Genomic DNA, 21,993 nt, shown 5'->3' with positions numbered 1-21,993 from the left:
TCTCCAATATCCCCAGTCCCTCAAAATCCTTAGGGGTGGAAAGAGGAAAAAATCTCAATGAAGAGATCTTTTCTGGTTGGGGGAAAGGGAGTATAGAATTGAAGGTGAAGGAAGGAGGACGGTCTACGGTTCCCATTTTTAACCCTGGGCGACCCAGGATGAGAGCGAAACCCCTGCGCCTAGCAGAAAGGCGCTCCAGCGTCTGGAGCTAGAAGCCTCCTACCCCCTCCAGAAACATAGCTAAACCGGCGTTTCTCATCAATCAATGGCTAGTCCCTTGGAGCTTCCTCCGTGGAGTCAGATACTGTTTACTCTTATCACAGCACCCCGGAAAGATCCCTCTCCTCATCTGACCTGCGGGCCACTCTCTTCCCTGGCCTCCAGAATGCAGCGTGGCTCCAGACGCCTCGGGTTCCAGACTCGGCTCCCTGCTCCGGTTTGGAGCCAGAGTAGGGCGGAGTTGGGGGGAATATGAGTGGAGGGCGCGGCCCCAACTCCAGGGTGCGGTGGGGCGGGCACTAGATGAACCCCACTGGGAGGAGCAGAGCCGACTGGAGAGCAGCCGAGGGGCGCACAAAGGAGCAGGTGAAACGGCTCTGGCTCTGGACAAGTATAGACGGCGCAGGAGAGCTGAGGCTGAGGCCACATCAGGTTTGGGGCGAAGGAACGAAACGGGTGGTGGGGAATCTTTAATAAAGGAGGGAGAAATTCGCTCTGAGGAGGCTTCTCTGAGGGCAGAGAGTAGGGCACCTGGGTGGGAGGGGATTATTCTCCCCAAATCGTCTCTAGACTCTAGCCAGACCATATTTAACCCAGTCAATCCACACACTAAAATCGGGGGTGGGGGGAAGGGGAACCCTCTCCTCTTTCCTGCACTGAGCAGGACAAAGGCCAAGTAAGACCTAAAACCGAGAAGTGATTTGTGCGATCCCCTGAGTCAAAAAAAAAAAAAAGAGTCCCTGCCATGCTCCACAATGAGATTCTTTGTGATCTCCCCAGGAGGTCCCATTGAGCTCTTGAAAGATCCCCACTCACAGGGCCTACCTCACCAGTGTGGCTGGACTGGACGCAACCTAAGGTTAGAAGGAGCGGGAGAACCGTACTGGGAGGTGGTGGGTAGAAGGAGATGATGCCAGAAAATGACCACTAAAGAACACCAGACTTTACCAAAGTTGGAGTCTGGGACCAACTGAAGAGATGGGGAGGTTGAGGGCTGCTCTTCACTCCTGGGCTGCCAGTTTTTGGCCTCCCACACTTCCTCCCCACTGCAACCCATCTTGTGGGTGGTGATAGAAGGAGCATAAGATTGTGGAGAGGGCCCAGGGCCACAGGCTTTTTAAATTCATCCCTAGTCTTGGTCAGTCTGGGAAATGGGAGAGAGAGATGGTTCTGGACTCCAATTCTTACATCCAAGTCTCAATGGGGAGGGAAGGGAGAGGATGAGACAGAAAGTGCAGCCAGGGCCAGCTGGGACTGGAATAGTTATAGGTAGGGGAGTCTATATGGAAGAATGTCTGGTGTCTGATACAACTACTTACACAGAATTTAGAATACATGGGAAAACCAGAAAGGTGACACACAATTGTAAGTTACTGGAGAGGACCTCAAAAAGGAACAAATGGCCCCATTCAGGCTCTGGTCTAATAGTCTCACTATGGTGTTTGCAGAAAGTATTTGTCCTGAGCAGTGGATTCTGAAAAAGACAGCTGTGGGAGTTTTAATCATTTATTTACTTAAAAGGAATTAGTCCTAGGTGATAGAAGCTGCTGTCTCTAGTGGAAGAGAATTTTTGTAAAAGAGCAAACCTGCTTAGTCTGGTTTGGAAATGGGTGGAGTTCAAGCTATCTGGAAAGGAAAGGAAAGGAAAGGAAAGGGAGGAGGGGGGAGGAAAACACTCCAGAGACCTGTCAAGAGATCACCCAGGCTGGAAGAAGCTGCTACATCCTTAGCTTTCTTTGGCTCTTTTCCTCCTGGTTACCCACTGTCTCTGCTCAGGTTCTGTGACTCTCCCAGGGTTCTCCAGGTCATAAGGTGGATGTCACTTGCTCAGTAGGGTCCTCCCTGATACTGATTTAATTACACAAATATTTATTAAACATATACTATGTGCAAGGGACTATGCTATCGTCTAGGAGCCTAGGTCAGTAACCTCTAAAGTTTTTTTGATCTCACACCCCAATCAGTTTAAAAAAATTGGGGCATATCACCCTAAGATACAATGTTCAGATTTCACTAAGACTTTAGGAACATCCTGTATGTATATTTATGTACATGTGGACCTGCACTATTGTATATGACTTACACTATGTAATCCAAAACAAAAAGGGAGGGGGTGTACTCTTACTCCCAGGTAACTACTTCAGAGAGCAGAGTCCACCCTTTGAGAGTTACCTGACCTCCAAAGCAACAGGATGATCTAGGAGGGATGGGGTGGGTATGTTGAAAGGGGTGGAGAGAAGAATTTTCCTGATGGCACGTGTGTAGCTCCTGCCATAGATGCCTGGGTAGTTGTTAAGAGTATAGCTGCCCTGAGGGGCAGTAGAAGAGAGGTGGGGAGCTTGCATGATGGAAGTGGGGAGGAGTGAAGAAGAGGGAAGTGAGAGAGTGTTGAGGGTAAAGGGTGTAAAGGGTAGCACCGTTGGGATGGAGACAAGCCCCCAAATTGGCTATGACAGGGAGGTTGGGATCCAGCAGACCTCCTCACTCTCCAGTGGGTCAAACACACCTCTTTAGGTCATGCTATGACTCCCCATTTGGAGACCCCTACTCTAGGTCACTGTGTTGGGCATTGATTCCTGTTTCTAGGAAGCATCTTGGTACAGCAGAAAGAGCACTGGTCTTAGAATCACAAGACCTAGATTTGAATCCCATTCCCCAAGATTACTACTTGTGCAACTTTGGGCAATTGTGTCACTTTAGCTCTCTGGGTCTCAGTTTCTTGTTCTGTAAAATGAGGGAGTTGGTCTCTGAGGGTTTTCCTAGATCCAGGATAGGGTCTGGACCAGTGATTTAATTTGTTTGGGGAGCTTGCATGTGAGGAAACACCCTGTACCAATAGAGGACAGCACATTCTCTGCAATTGGCAGAGACTTGCAGTCTTGGAGCACTTAAATGACTTACTCAGTGTCATACAACCAGTATATGCATCAAACTCAAACCCTGATCCTCTTAGTTTATGAGGCCAACCCACTGTGTTTCCCTTCAAGTGTGTGTACGTGCAAGTATATGTGTGTGTTTATTTGTATTCTGGTGTAGAGGAGGGATAAGAAAATAATTTCATATGATTTAAAATTTTTTCGGAAGTAGCTATTTTTTCTGAGGAAAAATAAAGCCGAGAATATTCAGTCCAATTGAATGAACGTTCATTAAGCTTGGGCACTAGGGAATACAAAAACAAGTTACATTCCCTATCCTCCAGGAGTTTAGTGGATATACAAAGCACACTAGTGCTGCTTTCTGATCCTAAACCTCACTAAAGTCTTCCCCCAGCTTGGCTTGATGAGCACAGCTTAATTCTGCTCCCTCTCTCCATCCTTATCTCCTAAACTCTTCTCCCCAAAATTCTTTTTACTCTTTAGATCGATTCACCTCCAATTTCCTTCTTTGTTCCCTTCCCTCTAGGAGAGGGCCTGCAGTAGAAGTAGGCCTCTAGCCAGGAAGGGAAGGAATAAGCATTTATTAAGCACCTACTATGTGCCAGGTACTACGCTAAGCATTTTATAAACACAGTATTATCTTATTTTATCTTTACAGCGAGCTTGGGGGGTAGATGCTATTATCCCAGTTTTACAGTTGAAGAAACAACGACAAACATGCAGTAGATGACTTGCCCAGGATTACAAAACTAGCAAGTATCTGGGGCTGGATTTAGCTCAGGACTTCCAGACTCCAGGCCCAGCTGCCCTGTGGCAGTCCTAGATGACTAAGGGACAGGTTTGAATGAGAAGCTGATTAGTGTGCCACTCTTTGTTGGAGAAACAAACCATCTTATTTGTGTCTTTACCTACATGTTATCTGTTCAGAGCAACCTCCAGAGGAGCATTCCTTGAGGAGTTGCAGGATATCAGGGACCTTGGAGATCATCTCAAGTGCAAGTCTTTGGTTTTACAGATGAGAAGTCTGAGGCCCAGTGAGATGAAGTAGTATCTCCAAGGTCAAACAGCTAGTTAGTGGCCCTGGGAGGGCTTGACCCTGGGTCCCCTCTCATGAAGGATACATAGAGACACCCTCCCCCTCCCTGCTGCTTCTCCTAAAACTTCAGGAATTAAGAGAAAGAACCTAAGGCTGTCCTACATCCTTTGTTGTAGTTATTCAGTTGTGCCCAACTCTTTATGACCCCATTTTGGGGTTTTCTTGGCAAAGATACTGGAATAGTTTACTATTTCCTTCTCCAGCTCATTTTACAGATGAGGAAACTGAGGCAAACAGGGTCAGGCGACTTGCCCAGGGTCACACAGTAAGGGTCTAAGGCCACATTTGAACTTAGGAAGATGAATCTCTTCCTGATTCCAAGTTCAGTCCTGTACCACCTAGAGTCTATGTTCTTTTTAAGATTAATCCTATTTAAGATTACCATCCTGAATCACATGAAGCACTCACACTTGAACTAGTCCGATATGCTAAACCGTAACTATCCCCTTACCTGAACTGGTCCCCATCTGTAGTAACTGTAATAGATACTAGTTTTGCTGGATTCCTGAGTCAGGAGAAGACTCCTAGGCACTTCTGTGTCTGCTTCTGTAGTCAAGGCTTAGCAGTTTAGGAAGGAGAGAGTCCCCCTGGTGGACTTCTAGTTAGTGACAACACCAAGGAGGACCCAAGAATTCCAAGAGGGATTGGCACCCCCAAATTGATTTAGTTAGCTGTCTAATCAATCCCAATTTTGTCACAGTCACTCCATTTCTATTTGTCCATATCTATGTGAACATGGGTTCTCTATTTGTGTGTCTTTGTTTATCTCTGTTTTTCTCTGTTCTTTGTATAAATGATTGTCTATTCAAGGGTTTGTGTCTTTCCCTCTATTAATATGTGGGTTTTTTAAAATCATTTTTTTTCAATTAACAAGCATTTATTTTCTCTCCCTCCCACCAGCCCTTTCCCAAAGAAAAGGAAAACTTTGTAGCAAATATGCATAGAAAAGCAAAACAAATTCTCCCATTAACCACGTCCAGAAATGTATGCCTCATTCTGCATCTTGAATTTATCGTTTGTCTGTCAGGAGGTGGGTAGTACAGATGTGCATCAGTCCTTTGGGATCAGGACTGGCCATTACATTGATCAGAGATCTTAAGTCTTCTGAATGTCTGTGTCTTTGTGTGTGCATGTATCAGTCTGTATCTCTGTATGTGTCCCTGAGGATGTGTTTGTATATTTTTCCTAATCCTTGTGATGGGTCTAGGGAGAGGATTGATAAATTGAATTTAGATTGGTGCAGCTGGGATTAAGAGAGAACAGTGACCTCTTTTCTGTGAAGCCAGAAAGGAAAGCCAAGAGTGGGCAGAAAGAAGGAAGGGAAGTGTTTAAAAAAAGATGAATAAGATTCACCTTGAAAGAAAGAAATGATAAGGTCTGAATGCAGATTGAAGTGTACTGTTTTTAATTTTATTTTTTCATGGGTTTTTTCCCCTCTGGTCTTTGTCTTCTTTCACAACATGACTAATTTTATATGATTGAACACATATACCCTATATCAAATTGGTTACCTTTGGTTACCTATATCAAATTGGTTACCAAGAGGGGATGTAAGGGAAGGCGGAAGAAAATTCGAAACTTAAATTTTTTTTTAAATGAATGTTAAGAGGGATGGCTGGGTAGTGCAGTGGATAGAACACTGGCTCTGGAGTCAGGAGAACCTCAGTTCAGATCCAGCCTTAGGTACTTACTAAGTTGTGTGACCCTGGACAAGTCACTTAACTCAAAAAATGTTAAAATTGTCTTTGTTGGGGAAAAAAATGAAAACATTATTAAAAATAATAATATTTTTAAAAAGATGAGCAAGAATAGGAGAGGTGGCCAGTGGGGCAAGGAGAGGGGAAGATCTTGGGTAAATGAGGAAAATGGGAACAGAAAGCAGGAGAATCAATTTAGAGCTGGGAGGAATCTTAGAAAGTACTGAGTTGGATCTCGTTTTGAAGATGAGGGAACTGAGGGCCAGAGGAGTTGGTGATCTGCCAAAGGTCATGCATCTAGTTAGTTGCAGAGCCAGGACTAGTATTCAGGTCTCCTGACATCCAGTTCAATTATACTTTCCAAGAGGAGGGAACGGTGTTTTAGTGGAAAGAATGCCGGATTTGGAATCAAAGAGCTCTGCCACTTAGCACCTGGATGAGTCACTTAACTTCTCTGGGCCTCAATTTTCCTTCTTTGGTATAATAAGGGAGTTGTACTGTACTCCGTGACTTCTGAGGTCCCATCTGGTGCTGTCTATAACCCATGACAAGAGATGTCATATTCGGTAGGCATCTGTTCATATCCACGTGCTCAGCATTAGAAACACAAAACACAACAAAACAAAAAAATTGTCCCTGCCCCTAAGGAACATTTAGACAGATGTATGAGGAAATTTGAGGAGGAGGAGGAAAGAGTACTGACAGCTAAGGAGATCGGGAAAGGCTGACAGTAAGGAGCCTAAAATGTGGAGCACGATAGGGACTGCGTGCACCAGGCATAGATGTACAAAGCCTGTACAAAGACATGGAGGAGGGAAATGGAGTGATGAGTTTGGGGAACCACTAGCTGTCCAGTTTGGTTGGAGAATAGAATTTGTGAAGGGGAATAGTGTGGAATGAAGCTGAGGAGGTAAGAAGGAGCTAGACATGAAGGATATTAAATGATAGGTGTTTTAGTTTTATCCCATAGGCAGTAGGGACCCCTGAAGGTACTAGAGTGAGTAGTCAGGCGCTTGGAGACACGATCAGACTTGTGCCTTAAGGAGAGTATTTTAACAACAGCATGGAAGTTATATAGGAGAGAGAAGAGACTGGAATCACAGGATAATCCAGGTGAAGAATGATGAGAACCTGGAAAGATTTGGGAACTGATTGACTAAAAGCAGATTGTGGTGGTGGTGGTGTCTGACTCTTTGTGACCCCATTTGGGGTTTTCTTGGCAAAGATGCAGGAGTGGCTTGCTATTTCCCTTCTCAGATGAGGAAACTGAGGCAAACAGGGTTAAGCGACTTGCCCAGGGTCACACAGCTAGGAAGTGTCTGAGGCCAGATTCGAACTCAGGAAGATGAGTCTTCCTGACTCCAGGCCTGGCACTCTATCTTAGCTGCCCAAAGGTAGGAGGTACCCATATTCCAGTTAGGAGTTGCCCATATTTCAGTCGGAATGTTACTCATGATAGAAGATACTGTATTGCAAAATTGAAACAGAATGCCTGTAAGATAGAAGAGAATAGTCGGAATGGAGACTGATGGATCAAGTTTCAAATTCACTCTCACCTAAGAAATTATAAGGTCTAGATCAGGGGTGGAGAACCACATGTGGCCCTCTAGGTCCTCGAGTGCAGCCCTTTGATTGAATCCAAACCTCATAGAACAAATCCCCTTAGTATAAAGATTTGTTCTGTAAAACTCAGACTTAGTCACAAGGCCTCACCCAAGGACCTAGAATGCTATACGTGGCCTTTCCTCACCTGTGGTTTAGGAAAAGGTAAAAAGAGTAATTATCTTATACAAATGAGATATGAGAGGAAGACTTGATACAGAGGAATTAGATGGGAGAGGAGGGCTGGGAGTTCTGGAGCCCTACTCTCATTAGAATGGGTTAAAGAGGGAACAATACATATCAATCTAGAAGGGCATGAAAGTCTTCTAAATTCAGAAAGAAATAAAAGGCTAAAGGGATAAGGAGCAAGGGGAGGATAAGGGAGGGATCTTTGCGGGGGGGGGGGGGGTAGGTTAAGTAATAGGAGGGCAAGGTAGCCTTGAGACAGCAGGTTCCCCACCCCTGCTAGGCTGTTAATTCCAGTTCCATTGATGGCTGGGAGATGTAGAGCTAGCCATCTCCCAAACAGCTGTAGAAGAGGGCAAAGGTAAGATTTCAGGGGGAAAAAAGCCCAGAACTAAGAATGGAAGAAGAGGGAGGCCAGTTACTGTTGTTTTGGGTGCAGGGCAGAAGGAAAACAGAGTTGTATGTACCAAACACCAGGTGATGAGATATTTGAGAGATCTGGACTTTATCAGGGTGATCAGATGGAGGGGCCCTGACAAATGATTGATACAGAGATTAGAGCCTTATCTGTGATCTCCGCAGCCTAGGGAGACTCATGACCCAGTAGTTAAGTCCCAGAGTTAGTGCACAGAGAAGTTAGAGACTTTGGCTAGGGACACAAAACCAGTAAGAGGGAGCTAGCTGGTGAGGTGGGATAGAGCCCTGGAGTTAGAGTCAAGAAGACTGGAGTCTCAATCCTGCCCCAGACACTTAATAGCTGTGTGACCCCAATCACTTAGCTTCTCTAAGCCTCACTTTCTTGCCCCATAGGGTTGTTGTGATGATCAAATGAGAAAACATGTAAAATGGCTTGCAAATCTTGAAGTGCTGTATGAATGTCAGGTATTGTTATGGCCACTATTAAAAACCTGGGGTTCACATCCCATCTCAGTTACTCATGAGGTATGTGATCCCTGGAAAGAACTTTAACATCTCTGAGCCTCAGTGTCGTTATCTTCAAAATGGTAATATTAATGTGACCTACCTCATGGGATTAGGTAATGTACATAAAGCACTTTGAAATCCTTAAAATGCAATACAAATATCCAGTAGTAGTAGTAGTAATTGTTGGAGTAGTGGTAGTAGTGGTAGTGGTGGTAGTAGTGGTAGTGGTGTAGATATGGTGGAATGGTCTCAGAGAATTCAGAGTCAGACCACCTCTAATCCAAGTATAGGCATTTGTTGACATTGACACCTCTCATGGAGTGGGCTAAATTCCAAGAGGAACCAGCCACTTCAGAGAAAGTAAGATGGATTTTTATAGGGTAAAGATGCAATTACATAACACAAATTATGAATATTAAAAAGGTAGGAGGGATTTGTTAAGGGATTAGGTAATAGGGGAGGGGTCCCAACCACAGTGGAACTGCATATGCAGTTACCCACAATGCATACAGAAAAACCTGTTTGGGGGGTATGTATGATAATGATATTATAATGAGCCTCTCTACATCATAAGTTTACCTAAAGGACAGCTTTTGCTATTACTGCACAGGTGCCTACTTAGGGAAAGTCCCTGCTATTATTTTGGGGTCTACATCCTGCTTGGGCATCCTGGTGGTGCTGCTTTCTGATCAGCTGAGTATTGTGGTCCTGTCTGAGACTAGATGGATGTGGTTGTGGTTGAGAGTAAGGACACACCTGCTCTTTCTGTGGGAAACATGAGGAATGGGTCTGCAGGCAGTGGCTAGCTAGAAGCGGTGGCTGGGATCCTATCACACAGACAGGTCTGCTGTTTCTGTGAGAAATATGAGTTCAGGGACACACTTGTTGTTCTAGTGAACAGTGAGGCGTATATGAAGAAGTTAGGATATTGAATGGGGGGTGGCAAGTGGCTAGGTAGGGGCTGTGGGTCTGCTGTTCAGTGGGGCCCATAAGGAAGTTAGAATACTGGGTCTGGGGGCAGCTTTATTAGAATTCTATCAGTAATGGTGGTGGTGGTATGGTAGTGTTAGTAGTCATAGTAGTGGTAGCAGTAGTAGTAGATGTAGTATTGGTAGTGTTGGTAGTAGTAGTGGTAGTGGTGGTGGTGGTAGTGGTAGTAGTAGTGGCAGTAGGGGTAGTGGTGGAAATGATGCTGTTTAAGGGGTTCAGGGACCCCTCAAGGACTGAAGTACAGGACAGTGTCATCTGGAATGAATTCAAGGACTCAAGCATTCTTTAAGTCAAGTTGGCAAAAGGCTTATTGTAACGCTAATATGGCGGGCAAAGCTCTTTAAGGAACTTGCAATCTAACAGGAATGATGCTAAAGTTTATATAGGAAAAGTAGTGGATTATCTGGCAAATATGCTAATCAGGTGATAACATACAACCTTGGTCACAGGTGTCATTCACCACTGGAAACCTGGAGAGAGGGTTCCTAAGGGGTATATTTTGGCCTGTTATGACCGTGGCAAGGTAGCTTTGAGAGTTGATGTCTATAACTTGACCTCTGGATTGTATATGATAACTGTCAGAATCAATGCATGATAATTCTACAGGTACAAGATAGTCTTGTTTTTACAAGGGAAATTCTACAGAGAGGTCAGTTTGTTCTTGTAACAAGGAGAGATAGTTTGCCTTGCTAGGGCCCATTCATGAGTTATTGCTAGGCATAGTGTCCTTGGGCTAGGCAGAAAACTGTCAGGGATAGTGTTTTGAGGCTAGGGAGAAATGTGATCTTGGAATTGGGGTCCAAGCAGAAGCAGCAGCAGCAGCAGCAGTAGTAGTAGTAGTAGTACTAAGGGCAGGATATGAATCCTAGCCTTCTTGACTTTAAACCCAGCACCCTCTCTAATACACTGCGTTGCCTCTGAAGAGTGCCTTTTTTTTTCTTTTCTGTGCTTCCTCCCTCCCCCCCACCCCCCGCCACCTTCATAGGCATTGTTCTTTTCATCAACTTATTATCTGTGTAGTCAGGGCAGGAAGAATATAAAAGGGAGTTGGGGGTATGTCCTGAGACCAAATCCTGAAATTTATAGGTGATAACACAAAGTATCTGGTGGTAATAATATTGATTTGAAGAAACTGAGGGTTATCCTATAGACAAGAAGGAACTACTGAGAGTTTTATAACCCACTTCTTCATAACCCATTGAAGGTTTTGAAGAAATACATTGGAAGATGCTGAAGGGAACAATGACCCCTTAGATGCTGATTCCATCACCAGTAGGGAGGAGGAGTAACCTAATAGTAGTGGGATGAGAATGAGGAATAAAAGCTATGGCTGGGGTACTAATCTATGACCTTGTACTATTCTAGCAGCCTGCCTCCTGACTCGTCATCAAGATGTCTTCCTTTGGACACACGTTCCCCTTCTATGCTGGCCCTAAGCCCACTTTCCCCATGGATACCACCTCAGCAGTCATTATCACGGTCTTCTTAACTGTACTGGTCACGTTCATCGGAATCTTGCCTGGTATCCGAGGCAAGATGGTAAGAGAGATGCTCCAGCTCTGATCTAAGCCAGCCTGAAGAAACCCCTGCCCCGAGAAAACTCCAGTCTCCAGTCCCAAATCTAACCCTTGCCTTAGGGGAATCCCAGCCTAACTAAGATGACTACAGCCCTAGTAAACCCCAACCCTAAGTAACCACAACTCTAAAGATACCCAGTCCAGGGGGAGACCTTGAATATTGTTTAGGGTGGGATGGAGAAGGAAGAAGAGTTCTGATCACTGAATTCAACTCATAATTCAGAGGCTGTTTTGGCTGCTTCGGGTGGTGACCAGCCTATTCATTGGAGCTACCACACTGGGTGAGTATATACAGAGAAGAACCAAATGCCCATCACTGAAAAGGTGACCCTCTGTTGTGGTTTCATGATGTGTTGTGGTGGAACCATCTCAAAGAATTCAGTCAGACCACCTCTAATCCAAGTACAGGCATTTATTGAGATTGACGCCTCTCATGTAGCAGGCTAAGTTCCAAGAGGAACCAGCAACTACAAAGAAAGCAAGATGGATTTTTATAAGGTAAAAATGCAATTACATAACAGAAATTATAAATATTAAAAAGGCAGGAGGGGTTTGTTAAGGGATTAGGTAGTAGAGGAGAGATCCCAGCCACAGTGAAACAGTATACGTGATTAACCACAATGCATATGGAAAAACACGTTAGGGGTGTGTGTGAATATATGATAATGATATTATAATAAGCCTTTCTACATCATAAGTTCATCTAAAGGACAACTTTTGCTATTACTGCACAGGTGCCTACTTAGGGAAAGTCCCTTCTATTAGTTTGGGGTCTACATCCTGCTTGGGTATCCCGGTGGTACTGCTTTCTGATTGGCTGAGTATTGTTGTCCTGTCTGAGACTAGATGGATGTGGTTGTGGTTGAGTATAAAGACACACCTGCTTTTTCTGTGGGAAATATGAGGAATGGGTCTGCGGGCAGTGGCTAGCTAGAGGCAGTGGCTGGGATCCCATCACATGGACATGTCTGCTGTTTCTGTGAGAAATATGAGTTCATGGACACACCTGTTGTTGTAATGAACAGTGAGGCATATATGAAGAAGCTAAAATATTGAGTTGGGGGTGGGGTGAGTGGCTAGGTAGGGGTAGTGGGCCTGTTGTTCGGTGGGGCCTATGAGGAAATAAGAATATTGGGGCTGGGGGCAGCTTTATTAGGATTCCATCACCTCCATTTCCCCAAGTTTTCCCTAGCCCCACCTTGTTCCCCTCACTGAAACACCAATTCTCACTATGTTGTAAGAAGCATCTAGGGGGCCAGGTATTCTGGCCTGTTACCAAGGAGGCTGAGGCCAGTGAATCATTTGAGCTTGGGAAATTCTAAGCTACAGTGGGCAAAAGCTGATGCAGTGTCCCAACTAAGTCTGGCACCATTATGGTGACCTCTGGGGAGTAGGAGGTCACCCTGCTACCTTAGGGGGAGCAAACCAACTATGTGGGAAACAGAGCAGGTCAAAGTTCCCTTGCCTAACAATAGACTGCTAAATGACCACCCTGGGTGAGATAGGGAGACGGTCTAAGACACACACACACACACACACACACACACACACACACACGTTCTTGTGTGTCTGTGTGCGTCTGTGTGTGTCTGTGTCTGTGTGTCTATGTATCTGTGTCTGTGTCTGTGTGTAAAGAAGAAGGAAGAGACAGTGAAAATTATCCTAAACTGGGAATCCAAAGACTTGGTTTCTAGTTTCTGGTTTCAGGCCTGCCACTAACTAATGGCATGACTTTGAGCAAGTTACTGGGCCTTGGTTTCACACTTATAAATTGAGAGGGCTGTACTAGATGTTTCTGAGGTGTTTTCTAGAAACAAATCCCATAAGCCTGTGAACCTATGACCTTCCCTTCCCTCTGCTTTCCTGTGCCAGTCACAGTGCTAAGAATTTTTTTTTTAAAAAACAGATATTATCTCATTTGAACCTCACAACAACCCCAGAAGCTGGTTATTATCCCCATTTTACAGTCGAAGAACCTGAGGAAAATGAAGGTTAAGTGATTTGCTCAGGGTCACACAGCTAGCAAGTTCTAAGGCTGGATCTGAATGCAGGTGTGCCTGACTCCAGGTCCAACGCTCTATCTACTTCACCGCCAAATCCCTCTCGTGACAAGTAAGATGCCAAGCACCAGGGTTTTTTTGTAGTCATTCAGTTTCCAGCTTTCTGTGACCCCATATTGGGTTTTCTTGGCAAAGACACTGGAGCGGTTTGCCATTTCCTTCTCCAGTTCATTTTACAGATGAGGAACTGAGGCAGACAGGGTTGAGGCACTTGCCCAGGGTCACACAGCTAATCAGTGTCTGAGGCTGGATTTTAATTCGTGAAGATGGGTCTTCCTGATTCCGAACCCAGTGCTCTATGCACTTCGCCACCCAGTGGCCTAGCACTGGAATTACAAAGGGGCAGATTATACTGAGCACTTTCACTCAACATTCTTATGTAGTTGAAATCAAATTAAAGTGAACACCTGAACCTAGAAGTCCCTGGAAGAATGGCAATAAAAGTGGGGAAATGGCTGATTGCATTGTCTTGGTGACAGTGGAAGGATGAGGCATTTCCATGCTGAGGCTGTTTATTAATTGGGGCAGCTAGGTGTCCAAGTAGTAGAATGCTGGACTTGGAGTCTGGAAGACCTGAGTTCAAATCCAAGCTCAGACACTTACTGTCTGTGGGACCCTGGGCAAGTCTCTTAAGCTCTGTCTGCCTCATCTGTAAAATTAAGATGATAACAGCACCTACCTCCCGGGGATGTTATGAGGTTCAAATGAGGAAACATGTAAAATGCTTTGCAAATCTTAAAGCACTGTATAGATGCTAGTTATTATTAATAATAGTAATAATAATAATATTCTTGCTGATCCATTTTGCCCTTCCCATCTTGCTGTGGGCAGTATCTCTCAAGGGAGCAGATGCAGACTCAGACCATGCAGAGAGCAGTGGAAGGCTTTGAACCCAATGATCACATCCACCCACCATGTTCCCATGACTCTCTTACCATGCCCTCTTCTTCCTCTACTCCCCTCTCCAGCTGTGAACTTCAGTGGCGAGTGGTCTGTGGGCCGGGTCAACACCAACACTACGTATAAGGCCTTTAGCCCCGTGAGGATCAATGCAGATGTAGGGTTGCAAATAGGTCTTCGAGGGATCAATATCACCCTTACAGGTAAAAGGACATGATTGGGTAAATCCTGGTGGGGTGTTCTGTCTTTGGAAACCATGTACAAAACTTCGAGTCAGGAAAGCTTAAGGGATTTTGGCCTTGGGTAGAGGAGGTTAGGAACACAGAAATGGGTACAGTGAGAAAAGCATTGGCTCTGGGGTCAGAGGGCATCAGCAGATTTCTGCCTTTGACCATTACTGTGTGACCTTAGGCAGGTCCCTTAACCTCTTCATCTTTAAAATGAAGAAGTCAGACTAGAGAGTCCCTGAAATCTCTTGCCTTTCTTAATGGAAAATCCTGTGATCCATGAAACATGTTTTTTTCTCTCAGGCATGGCCAAGGTTTTCCTCCCTTGCTCATTCCCATGCCACTATCTCCCCAATGTGCTATCTTTCCTATTTGAATCTGTCCCTACTGAATATGTAGGGCATGGGATATTATAAGATACCCTCTGGCTCTCAAAGGGGACACACACACACACAGAACCCTCTTGGTCCTGGTCCCCCTTGGTCCTTGAACCTTGACCTTTCTTCCCCTGTTTCTTTTCCCCAGGGATACCAGTACAGCAGCTGAATGAGACCATTCACTACAATGAACAGTTCAGATGGCACTTTGGACAGAATTATGCTGAGGAGTATATAGAAGCACTGGAGAAGGGGGTACCTGACCCAGTACTCTACTTGGCAGAGAAATTTACTCCAAATAGTCCCTGTGGCCTGTACCGCCAATACCGCCTGGCTGGACACTATGCTTCTGCCACACTTTGGTGAGGATAGAAGGCTGGGAAGGGTAGCAAGATGACTTGTACTTTAGACAATAATTTTTTACTGTCCTGGAAACCCTGATGGGAGGGGGCTGGCATCCTAGGCACAGAGTCCAAGTGGTACTTAGCCCAAAGGTACTATGGAGGTGAATTACTCAGACCACCGCCCCCCCCCAATTTTGTGACTATTATATATGGTCCCTTTCTCCTCACTTGAACTATGCCTTACCAGGGTCGCATTCCTTTGCTGGCTGTTATCAAATGTGCTGTTTTCCATGCCTGTATTAATTTATGGTGGATACATGCTCCTGGCCACAGGGGTCTTCCTCATCCTTTCACTAATCTTCTTCTCCACGGCCACCACACTGACTCCAATGTGTCCACTCCGCCTGGGCTCTGCTTCCCTGCACACTCAACATGGACCTGCCTTCTGGATCTCACTGGCTACTGGTAAGGACCCTCCTGGAGGAATTTCAGGAAGAGGGCCCAAGAAGTGAAAGGGAGGAACGGGGTGGCCTTTCCCAACGAGAAGGGGACTCCAGTCTATGAGATTTCCCTTCTTCAGCACACCAGAGGACCAGACCCTCAGAGTAGCTGCTATGGGTTTTCTTCTTACCTCTGGTGTGTTTACCCATTCTCAGGATGGCTTCTTGGAAACGGTTAACAGATTAAGACCATTTCATGTAGTAATGACTGTATTGTGATGATATCTCCCACCCTAGGCACAGCTCGGTGACACATTAGATAAAGTTCTGGATTTGGGGTCTGTAAGCCCTGAGTTCAGATCCTGCCTCAGACATTTACTAGCTATGGGGTTATGAAGAGTGGGACATGACTGAAATAACCAAACAACCACAAAAACCTTGGGCAAGTCCCTTAACCTCCCTCTTTTCTGATCTGTAAAAAGGGGATAATAATATTATTTCCTGTATTTCATTGTGAGAATCAAATGATATAGCACGTATAAAGTACAGTATAAATGCTAACTATAAATTAATGTGCAATATAAATGCTAGCTTAACACATATCAATTACTTTGCGCATCTTAATGTGCAATATAAATGCTGGCTATTATTCTTATTATCCCTTTATACGCTCTTTGCCCCCACCCCTCTTTTATGTCCCCCTGCTTATACTCCTTCTCCCATCCCTTATCAGCTCAAGAAGAATATATTTATTATTTACTGTGTTCCAGGCACAATGCTAAATGCTAGAGATGTAAAGATAAAACTGGACCATGTCCTCATTTAAATGGGGCAAGACAACCTAAGGGATATGTAGACGCATCCTGAGTAGATACAAAGTAACTTAGGAAGGCATTAACAATTCTTCCTGTAGGGGGCAGCACCAGAACTACACTCTGAAGCTGTTGTTCTTTGAGGTAGAGAAGAGATCATTCCAAGCATAGTCTCTTAAATATAGAATTGGAAGGGACAACTGAGACCATCTAGATCAACCCTCTCATATCACAGATGACCAAACTGAGATCAGGAAGGTAGTAGGCATCAGAGGCAGGATTTGAATCTAGCTACAGAACCCATCTTTCCAGACCAGTCACAGATTACTCTCCCCTATTCACTCCAAGGTACAAATATCTGTAATGGGTCTGAAAAGACAGACTAGACTAGTGTGAAGGATTTTGAATGCCAAATAGAAGAATCTCCAATTTTTTCCTGAAGGGAATAGGAAGCCCCTGAAGTTTCTTGAGTAGGAGAATGACATATCAAACCTGAAATTTAGAAACATCAATTTAGCATCTATGTGGAGGATAGATGAGAGGAGAAACACTGTAATCAGGGAGACTATGAGATGGGATTTGGAGAGATAATGAATTCTTTGGGGCCTAGGACCAGGTTGAGTTTGAGATGTTCATGGGCCATTCAGGTAGAGACATCTAACAAGTAGTTGGTGTTAGAAACATACATTGTCTAGGAATAAGCAAGACCCGTTGGGAAGTCAGGAATGTTTTAATTATAATTTACATTTATTCTTCCTCAATAAATGGGTACCTCCCCTGAACAGAGTACAGAAGAAAGTATAAAAGACTCAGACTTGAATCTCCTGCCAGGCTCTTCATTGGCCAGATACAACCCCCTGATTGCCTACATCATGCCCTCCTCAAACGGCTCATTTAAGCATGCCTACAAGCCTCTGATCTTTCACCTGACTGACCTGAGGCCTGGTTTCTGCTAAAGCTGGGGTGGGGGAGGGGGGGAAAGTACACCTTCAATTCTGTGGAAACAAAACTCCTCCTCATATTTCTTACATTGGTAATTCAGGACTGGAGCTCAGGATATAGAGGAAGACTGGGTAAAATTTTTTATTATTATTATTTATTTGTTTAATATTTTTAGTTTTCAGCATTGATTTCCACAATAGTTTGAATTACAAATTTTCTCCCCATTTCTACCCTCCCCCCCCCCCCGCACTCCAAGATGGTATATATTCTGGTTTCCCGTTACCCAGTCAGCCCTTCCTTCTGTCACCCCACTCCCCCCATCCCCTTTTCCCTTACTTTCTTGTAGGGCAAGATAGATTTCCATGCCCCATTGCCTATATATCTTATTTCCTAGTTGCATGCAAAAACATTTTTTTTGAACATCTGTTTTTAAAACTTTGAGTTCCAAATTCTCTCCCCTCTTTCCTCCCCACCCACCCTCCCTAAGAAGGTAAGCAATTCAACATAGGCCACATGTGTATCATTATGTAAAACCCTTCCACAATACTCATCTTGTGAAAGACTAACTATATTTTGCTCCTTCCTATCCTATCCCCCTTTATTCAATTTTCTCCCTTGACCCTGTCCCTTTTCAAAAGTGTTTGTTTTTGATTGCCTCCTCCCCCTATCTGCCCTCCCTTCTATTGTCCTCCCTTTTTTATCTCCTTCCTCCTTCTTTCCTGTGGGGTAAGATACCCAATCTAGTGTGTGTGTTATTCCCTCCTCAGGTCAAATCCGATGAGAGCAAGATTTGCTCATTCCCCCTCACCTGCCCCCTCTTCGCTTCCTACAGAACTGCTTTTTCTTGCCCCTTTCATGCGAGCTAATTCACCCCATTCTATCTCTCCCTTTCTCCCTCTCTCTTTATATTCCTCTCTCATCCCTTAATTTGATTTTATTTTTTATAGAAATCATCCCTTCATATTCACCTCACCCTGTGCCCTCTGTCTATATATTCCCTTCAGCTACCCTAATACTGAGGTCTCATGAATAATACACATCATCTTTCCATGTAGGAATGTAAACATAACAGTTCAACTTTAGTAAGTCCCTTATGATTTTTTTTCTTGTTTACCTTTTCATGCTTCTCTTGATTCTTGTGTTTGAAAGTCAAATTTTCTATTCAACTCTGGTCTTTTCACTGAGAAATCTTGAAAGTCTTCTATTTTATTGAAAATCCATATTTTGCCTTGGAGCCTGATACTCAGTTTTGCTGGGTAGGTGATTCTTGGTTTTAATCCTAGCTCCATTGACCTCTGGAATATCGTATTCCAAGTCCTTCGATCCCTTAATGTAGAAGCTGCTAGATCTTGTATTATCCTGATTGTGTTTCCACAATACTCAAATTGTTTCTTTCTGGCTGCTTGTAATATTTTCTCCTTGATCTGGGAGCTCTGGAATTTGGCAACAATATTCCTAGGAGTTTTCTTTTTGGGATCTTTTTCAGGAGGTGATCAGTGGATTCTTTCAATTTCTATTTTACCTTCTGGCTGTAGAATATCAGGGCAGTTCTCCTTGATAATTTCTTGAAAGATGATATCTAGGCTCTTTTTTTCATCATGGCTTTCAGGTAGTCCAATAATTTTTAAATTATGTCTCCTGGATCTATTTTCCAGGTCAGTGGTTTTTCCAATGAGATATTTCACATTGTCTTCCATTTTTTCATTCCTTTGGTTCTGTTTTATAATATCTTGGTTTCTCATAAAGTCACTAGCTTCCACTTGCTTCAGTCTAATTTTTAAGGTAGTATTTTCTTCAGTGGTCTTTTGGACTTCCTTTTCCATTTGGCTAATTCTGCCTTTCAAGGCCTTCTTCTCCTCATTGGCTTTTTGGAGCTCTTTTGCCATTTGAGTTAGTCTATTTTTTAAGGTGTTATTTTCTTCAGTATTTTTTGGGGTCTCCTTTAGCAAGTCATTGACTTATTTTTCATGGTTTTCTTGCATCACTCTCATTTCTCTTCCCAATTTTTCCTCTACTTCTCTAACTTGCTTTTCTAAATCCTTTTTGAGCTCTTCCATAGCCTGAGGCCAGTTCATGTTTTTCTTGGAGGCTTTTGATGTAGGCTCTTTGACTTTGTTGACTTCTTCTGGCTGTATGTTTTGGTCTTCTTTGTCACCAAAGAAAGATTCCAAAGTCTGAGTCTGAATCTGAGTTCGTTTTCTCTGCCTGGCCATGTTCCTAGCCAACTACTTGACCCTTGAGTTTTTCGTCAGCGTGTGACTGCTTGTAGAGTAGAGAGTACTTTGTCCCAAGCTTGAGGGTCTGCGCTGTTGTTTTCAGAGCTTTTTCTACACAGTAAGCTCTGCCACACCAGTGCTACTCCTCCCCCAAGAACTGCCAACCTGGACTGGACTCAGATCTAAGCAGGCTCTGCACTCCTGCTCAGATCCGCCACTTAATTCCTCCCACCAGGTGGGCCTGGGGACCAGAAGCAACTGCAGCTGTAGTTCTGTAGCTGAACCTCCTCCACTGCCCCTGGGGCGGTAACCGAACTCCTTTCGCTCTGTCCCCCGCAGTTTTTCCCACTAACCTTCTCTGTTGTCTTTGGTGTTTGTGGGTTGAGAAGTCTGGTAACTGCCACAGCTCACTGATTCAGGGCGCTAGGGCCTGTTCCACCTGGCTCCTGGTCTGGTTGGTCTGGGTGCAGCCCACGCTGGGCTCTTCTCTCTGCTCCCAGCTCCATTCACGATAGACCTCACCCAGTGACCATCCAGGTTGTCCTGGGCTGGAGCCCTGCTTTCCTCTGCTATTTAGTGGCTTCTGCAGCTCTAGAATTTGTTCAGAGCCATTTTTTGTAGGTTTTTGGAGGGACCTGAGGGGGAATTCACACAAGTCCCTGCTTTCCAGCCGCCATCTTGGCTCCACCCTGTAAATTGAGGGTCAATCTATATATAGGTGATAATTGACCCCATAAGACTTTATAAGATCACCCAGAGAGTATATCCAGAAAGAGAAGGGAACCCAGGACAGAACCTTGGGGTATGCCTATGAAAAGGGTGTGAGATATGAATGAAGATCCTGGTGTATACCACCCCTCCCCTTGTTTTTGTCCTATGCCATTTTCTCTCCCCTTCCTCAGTCCCACCTTACCTTATGTTGTTCCTGTTTCCCTCCCTATGCCTTCCTTCCATAATGACTGTTCTCTGTGGTTCTTCTCTTCCCTCCCCACCCCCCACTCTCTATGTATCTGTCCCAGACTTCTTTGTCAACTCTTTTCTCCTCCTCAGGGCTGCTGTGTATTCTGCTGAGCCTAGCTGTGATGGTGATGCACAGGATACGACCAGGCAGGCTGAAGATTTTCTTCAACCAAAGTGGGGTAGAGGAAACTGAAAAGATAGCAGGTCCAGAGGAAGGGGGACTCCTGAGTCCACGATACAGGACTTCAGTAGAGAGCCCTGGGGACCAAGATATAACTCTGTCAGAACCTCCCAGTGAGGAGCCCCTTACGGAGGAGCCCATCAGGCCTCCAGAGGAGCCCCAGAGAGAGCCAGAGAGTTCCTTATAACGTCCCATCTCCTGTACCCCATTGTAATTATGAGTTTAAGGAAGCTTGGAGATGTTAGTGCCCTCTAGCTCCATCTCTCAGGGATTTCCAGTTGGCCTGTACTTTTGCCCTCCTAAATTGCTACCATTTGAGACTTCCTTTCTAGTTCCAAATCTCATCCAACTCATTGAAACCATGATTACCACCCCCAAGTTTATGGTGGATATCTTCCCAGAGAGGCAGCATGGTATGAAAGAAAGAACATTGGACATGGAGCCAGAAGACTTGGATTCAAATCTCAGCTTAAAATAATTCAGTTCAAAACAACAAGCATTTATTATACGCCAAGCACAATGCAAGGAGCGGGATACAAATGACCAAACAAAAACAAACAAACAAAAAAAAAACAGTGACTTTGGGCAAGTCATTTCATCTCTTTGGGACTCAGTTTCTGCATCTTTAATATGGGGAGAGGAAGAGAATGAACTGGATCAGTGATTGCTAACCTGTGGATCCTTGAATCCGTAAGGCTACCAAATAATGACATTTTTTTCTTTACCTTTGTCAACCTGAGAGTTTGGTTAAAGGAGGCAAACAGACTAGGTGAAATAAAATTCATATAGATTTATTCCCTTAAAAGCTAATTTGTACATGATCATGGATTAACTTGAACAAGAGAGAGAGAAGGTTTAAGTAACAATTTCAGCTGCAGTTTATGATCTCCATACCAAAGAAAGGAAGTTCTCAGGTAAACATATCAATTGGCAAGGTAGAGTCACTTAGAGATGCAAATGTCTCTGACCCACAGCTCTGGCTGCCAAACTTTGGATCACCACAGACAATAGAGATACTCCTGGTCTCTGAAGTTGCTCAGGCAGGAAAGGGGGATTTTTAGCATAGAGCAAAAAAGCGCTAGAATGTTTTGGGTATTATTGGGGTTCAAATAATCTGAAAGGTTTGACATTTCCTCCTTTTGGTCAAAGGTGAGCAGATGTGACACCTGTTAGACCAAGAGAGGTATGACTTTTCTTCAGGGAATGGGAAAGGAAGTTCTAAAAATTCTTCCTTTGCTGACCAGGGAGACCAGCTAATCTCTGTGTCTGGAGTGGGCCCCTCAGACAGAGGAAAAATAACCATGGACAGTGTTATTTTGTTAACTAAGGCAGTGGAACATCTGTGGGCCAAAGCCAGCCCTAGTCTG

The 21,993-nt window shown here is 44.4% G+C and overlaps 1 protein-coding gene across 1 annotated transcript; it reads left to right on the top strand.

Annotated features, from left to right (window-relative positions):
- Positions 1-10,982: 10,982 nt before the first annotated feature.
- Positions 10,983-20,813, top strand: DUOXA1 (dual oxidase maturation factor 1). The gene is made up of 6 exons (XM_036736883.1): positions 10,983-11,129; positions 11,391-11,448; positions 14,196-14,330; positions 14,880-15,093; positions 15,323-15,540; positions 20,536-20,813. The coding sequence occupies exons 1-6, from the start codon at positions 10,983-10,985 to the stop codon at positions 20,811-20,813; spliced, it is 1,050 nt and encodes a 349-aa protein (XP_036592778.1).
- The last annotated feature ends 1,180 nt before the right edge of the window (positions 20,814-21,993 follow it).

The sequence above is a fragment of the Trichosurus vulpecula genome, chromosome 8 (genome assembly GCF_011100635.1).
Source record: "Trichosurus vulpecula isolate mTriVul1 chromosome 8, mTriVul1.pri, whole genome shotgun sequence".
Classification (NCBI taxonomy): domain Eukaryota; kingdom Metazoa; phylum Chordata; class Mammalia; order Diprotodontia; family Phalangeridae; genus Trichosurus; species Trichosurus vulpecula.
Note: the sequence above shows the minus strand (reverse complement) of the source record. Positions and strands in the feature narration are given on the sequence as shown.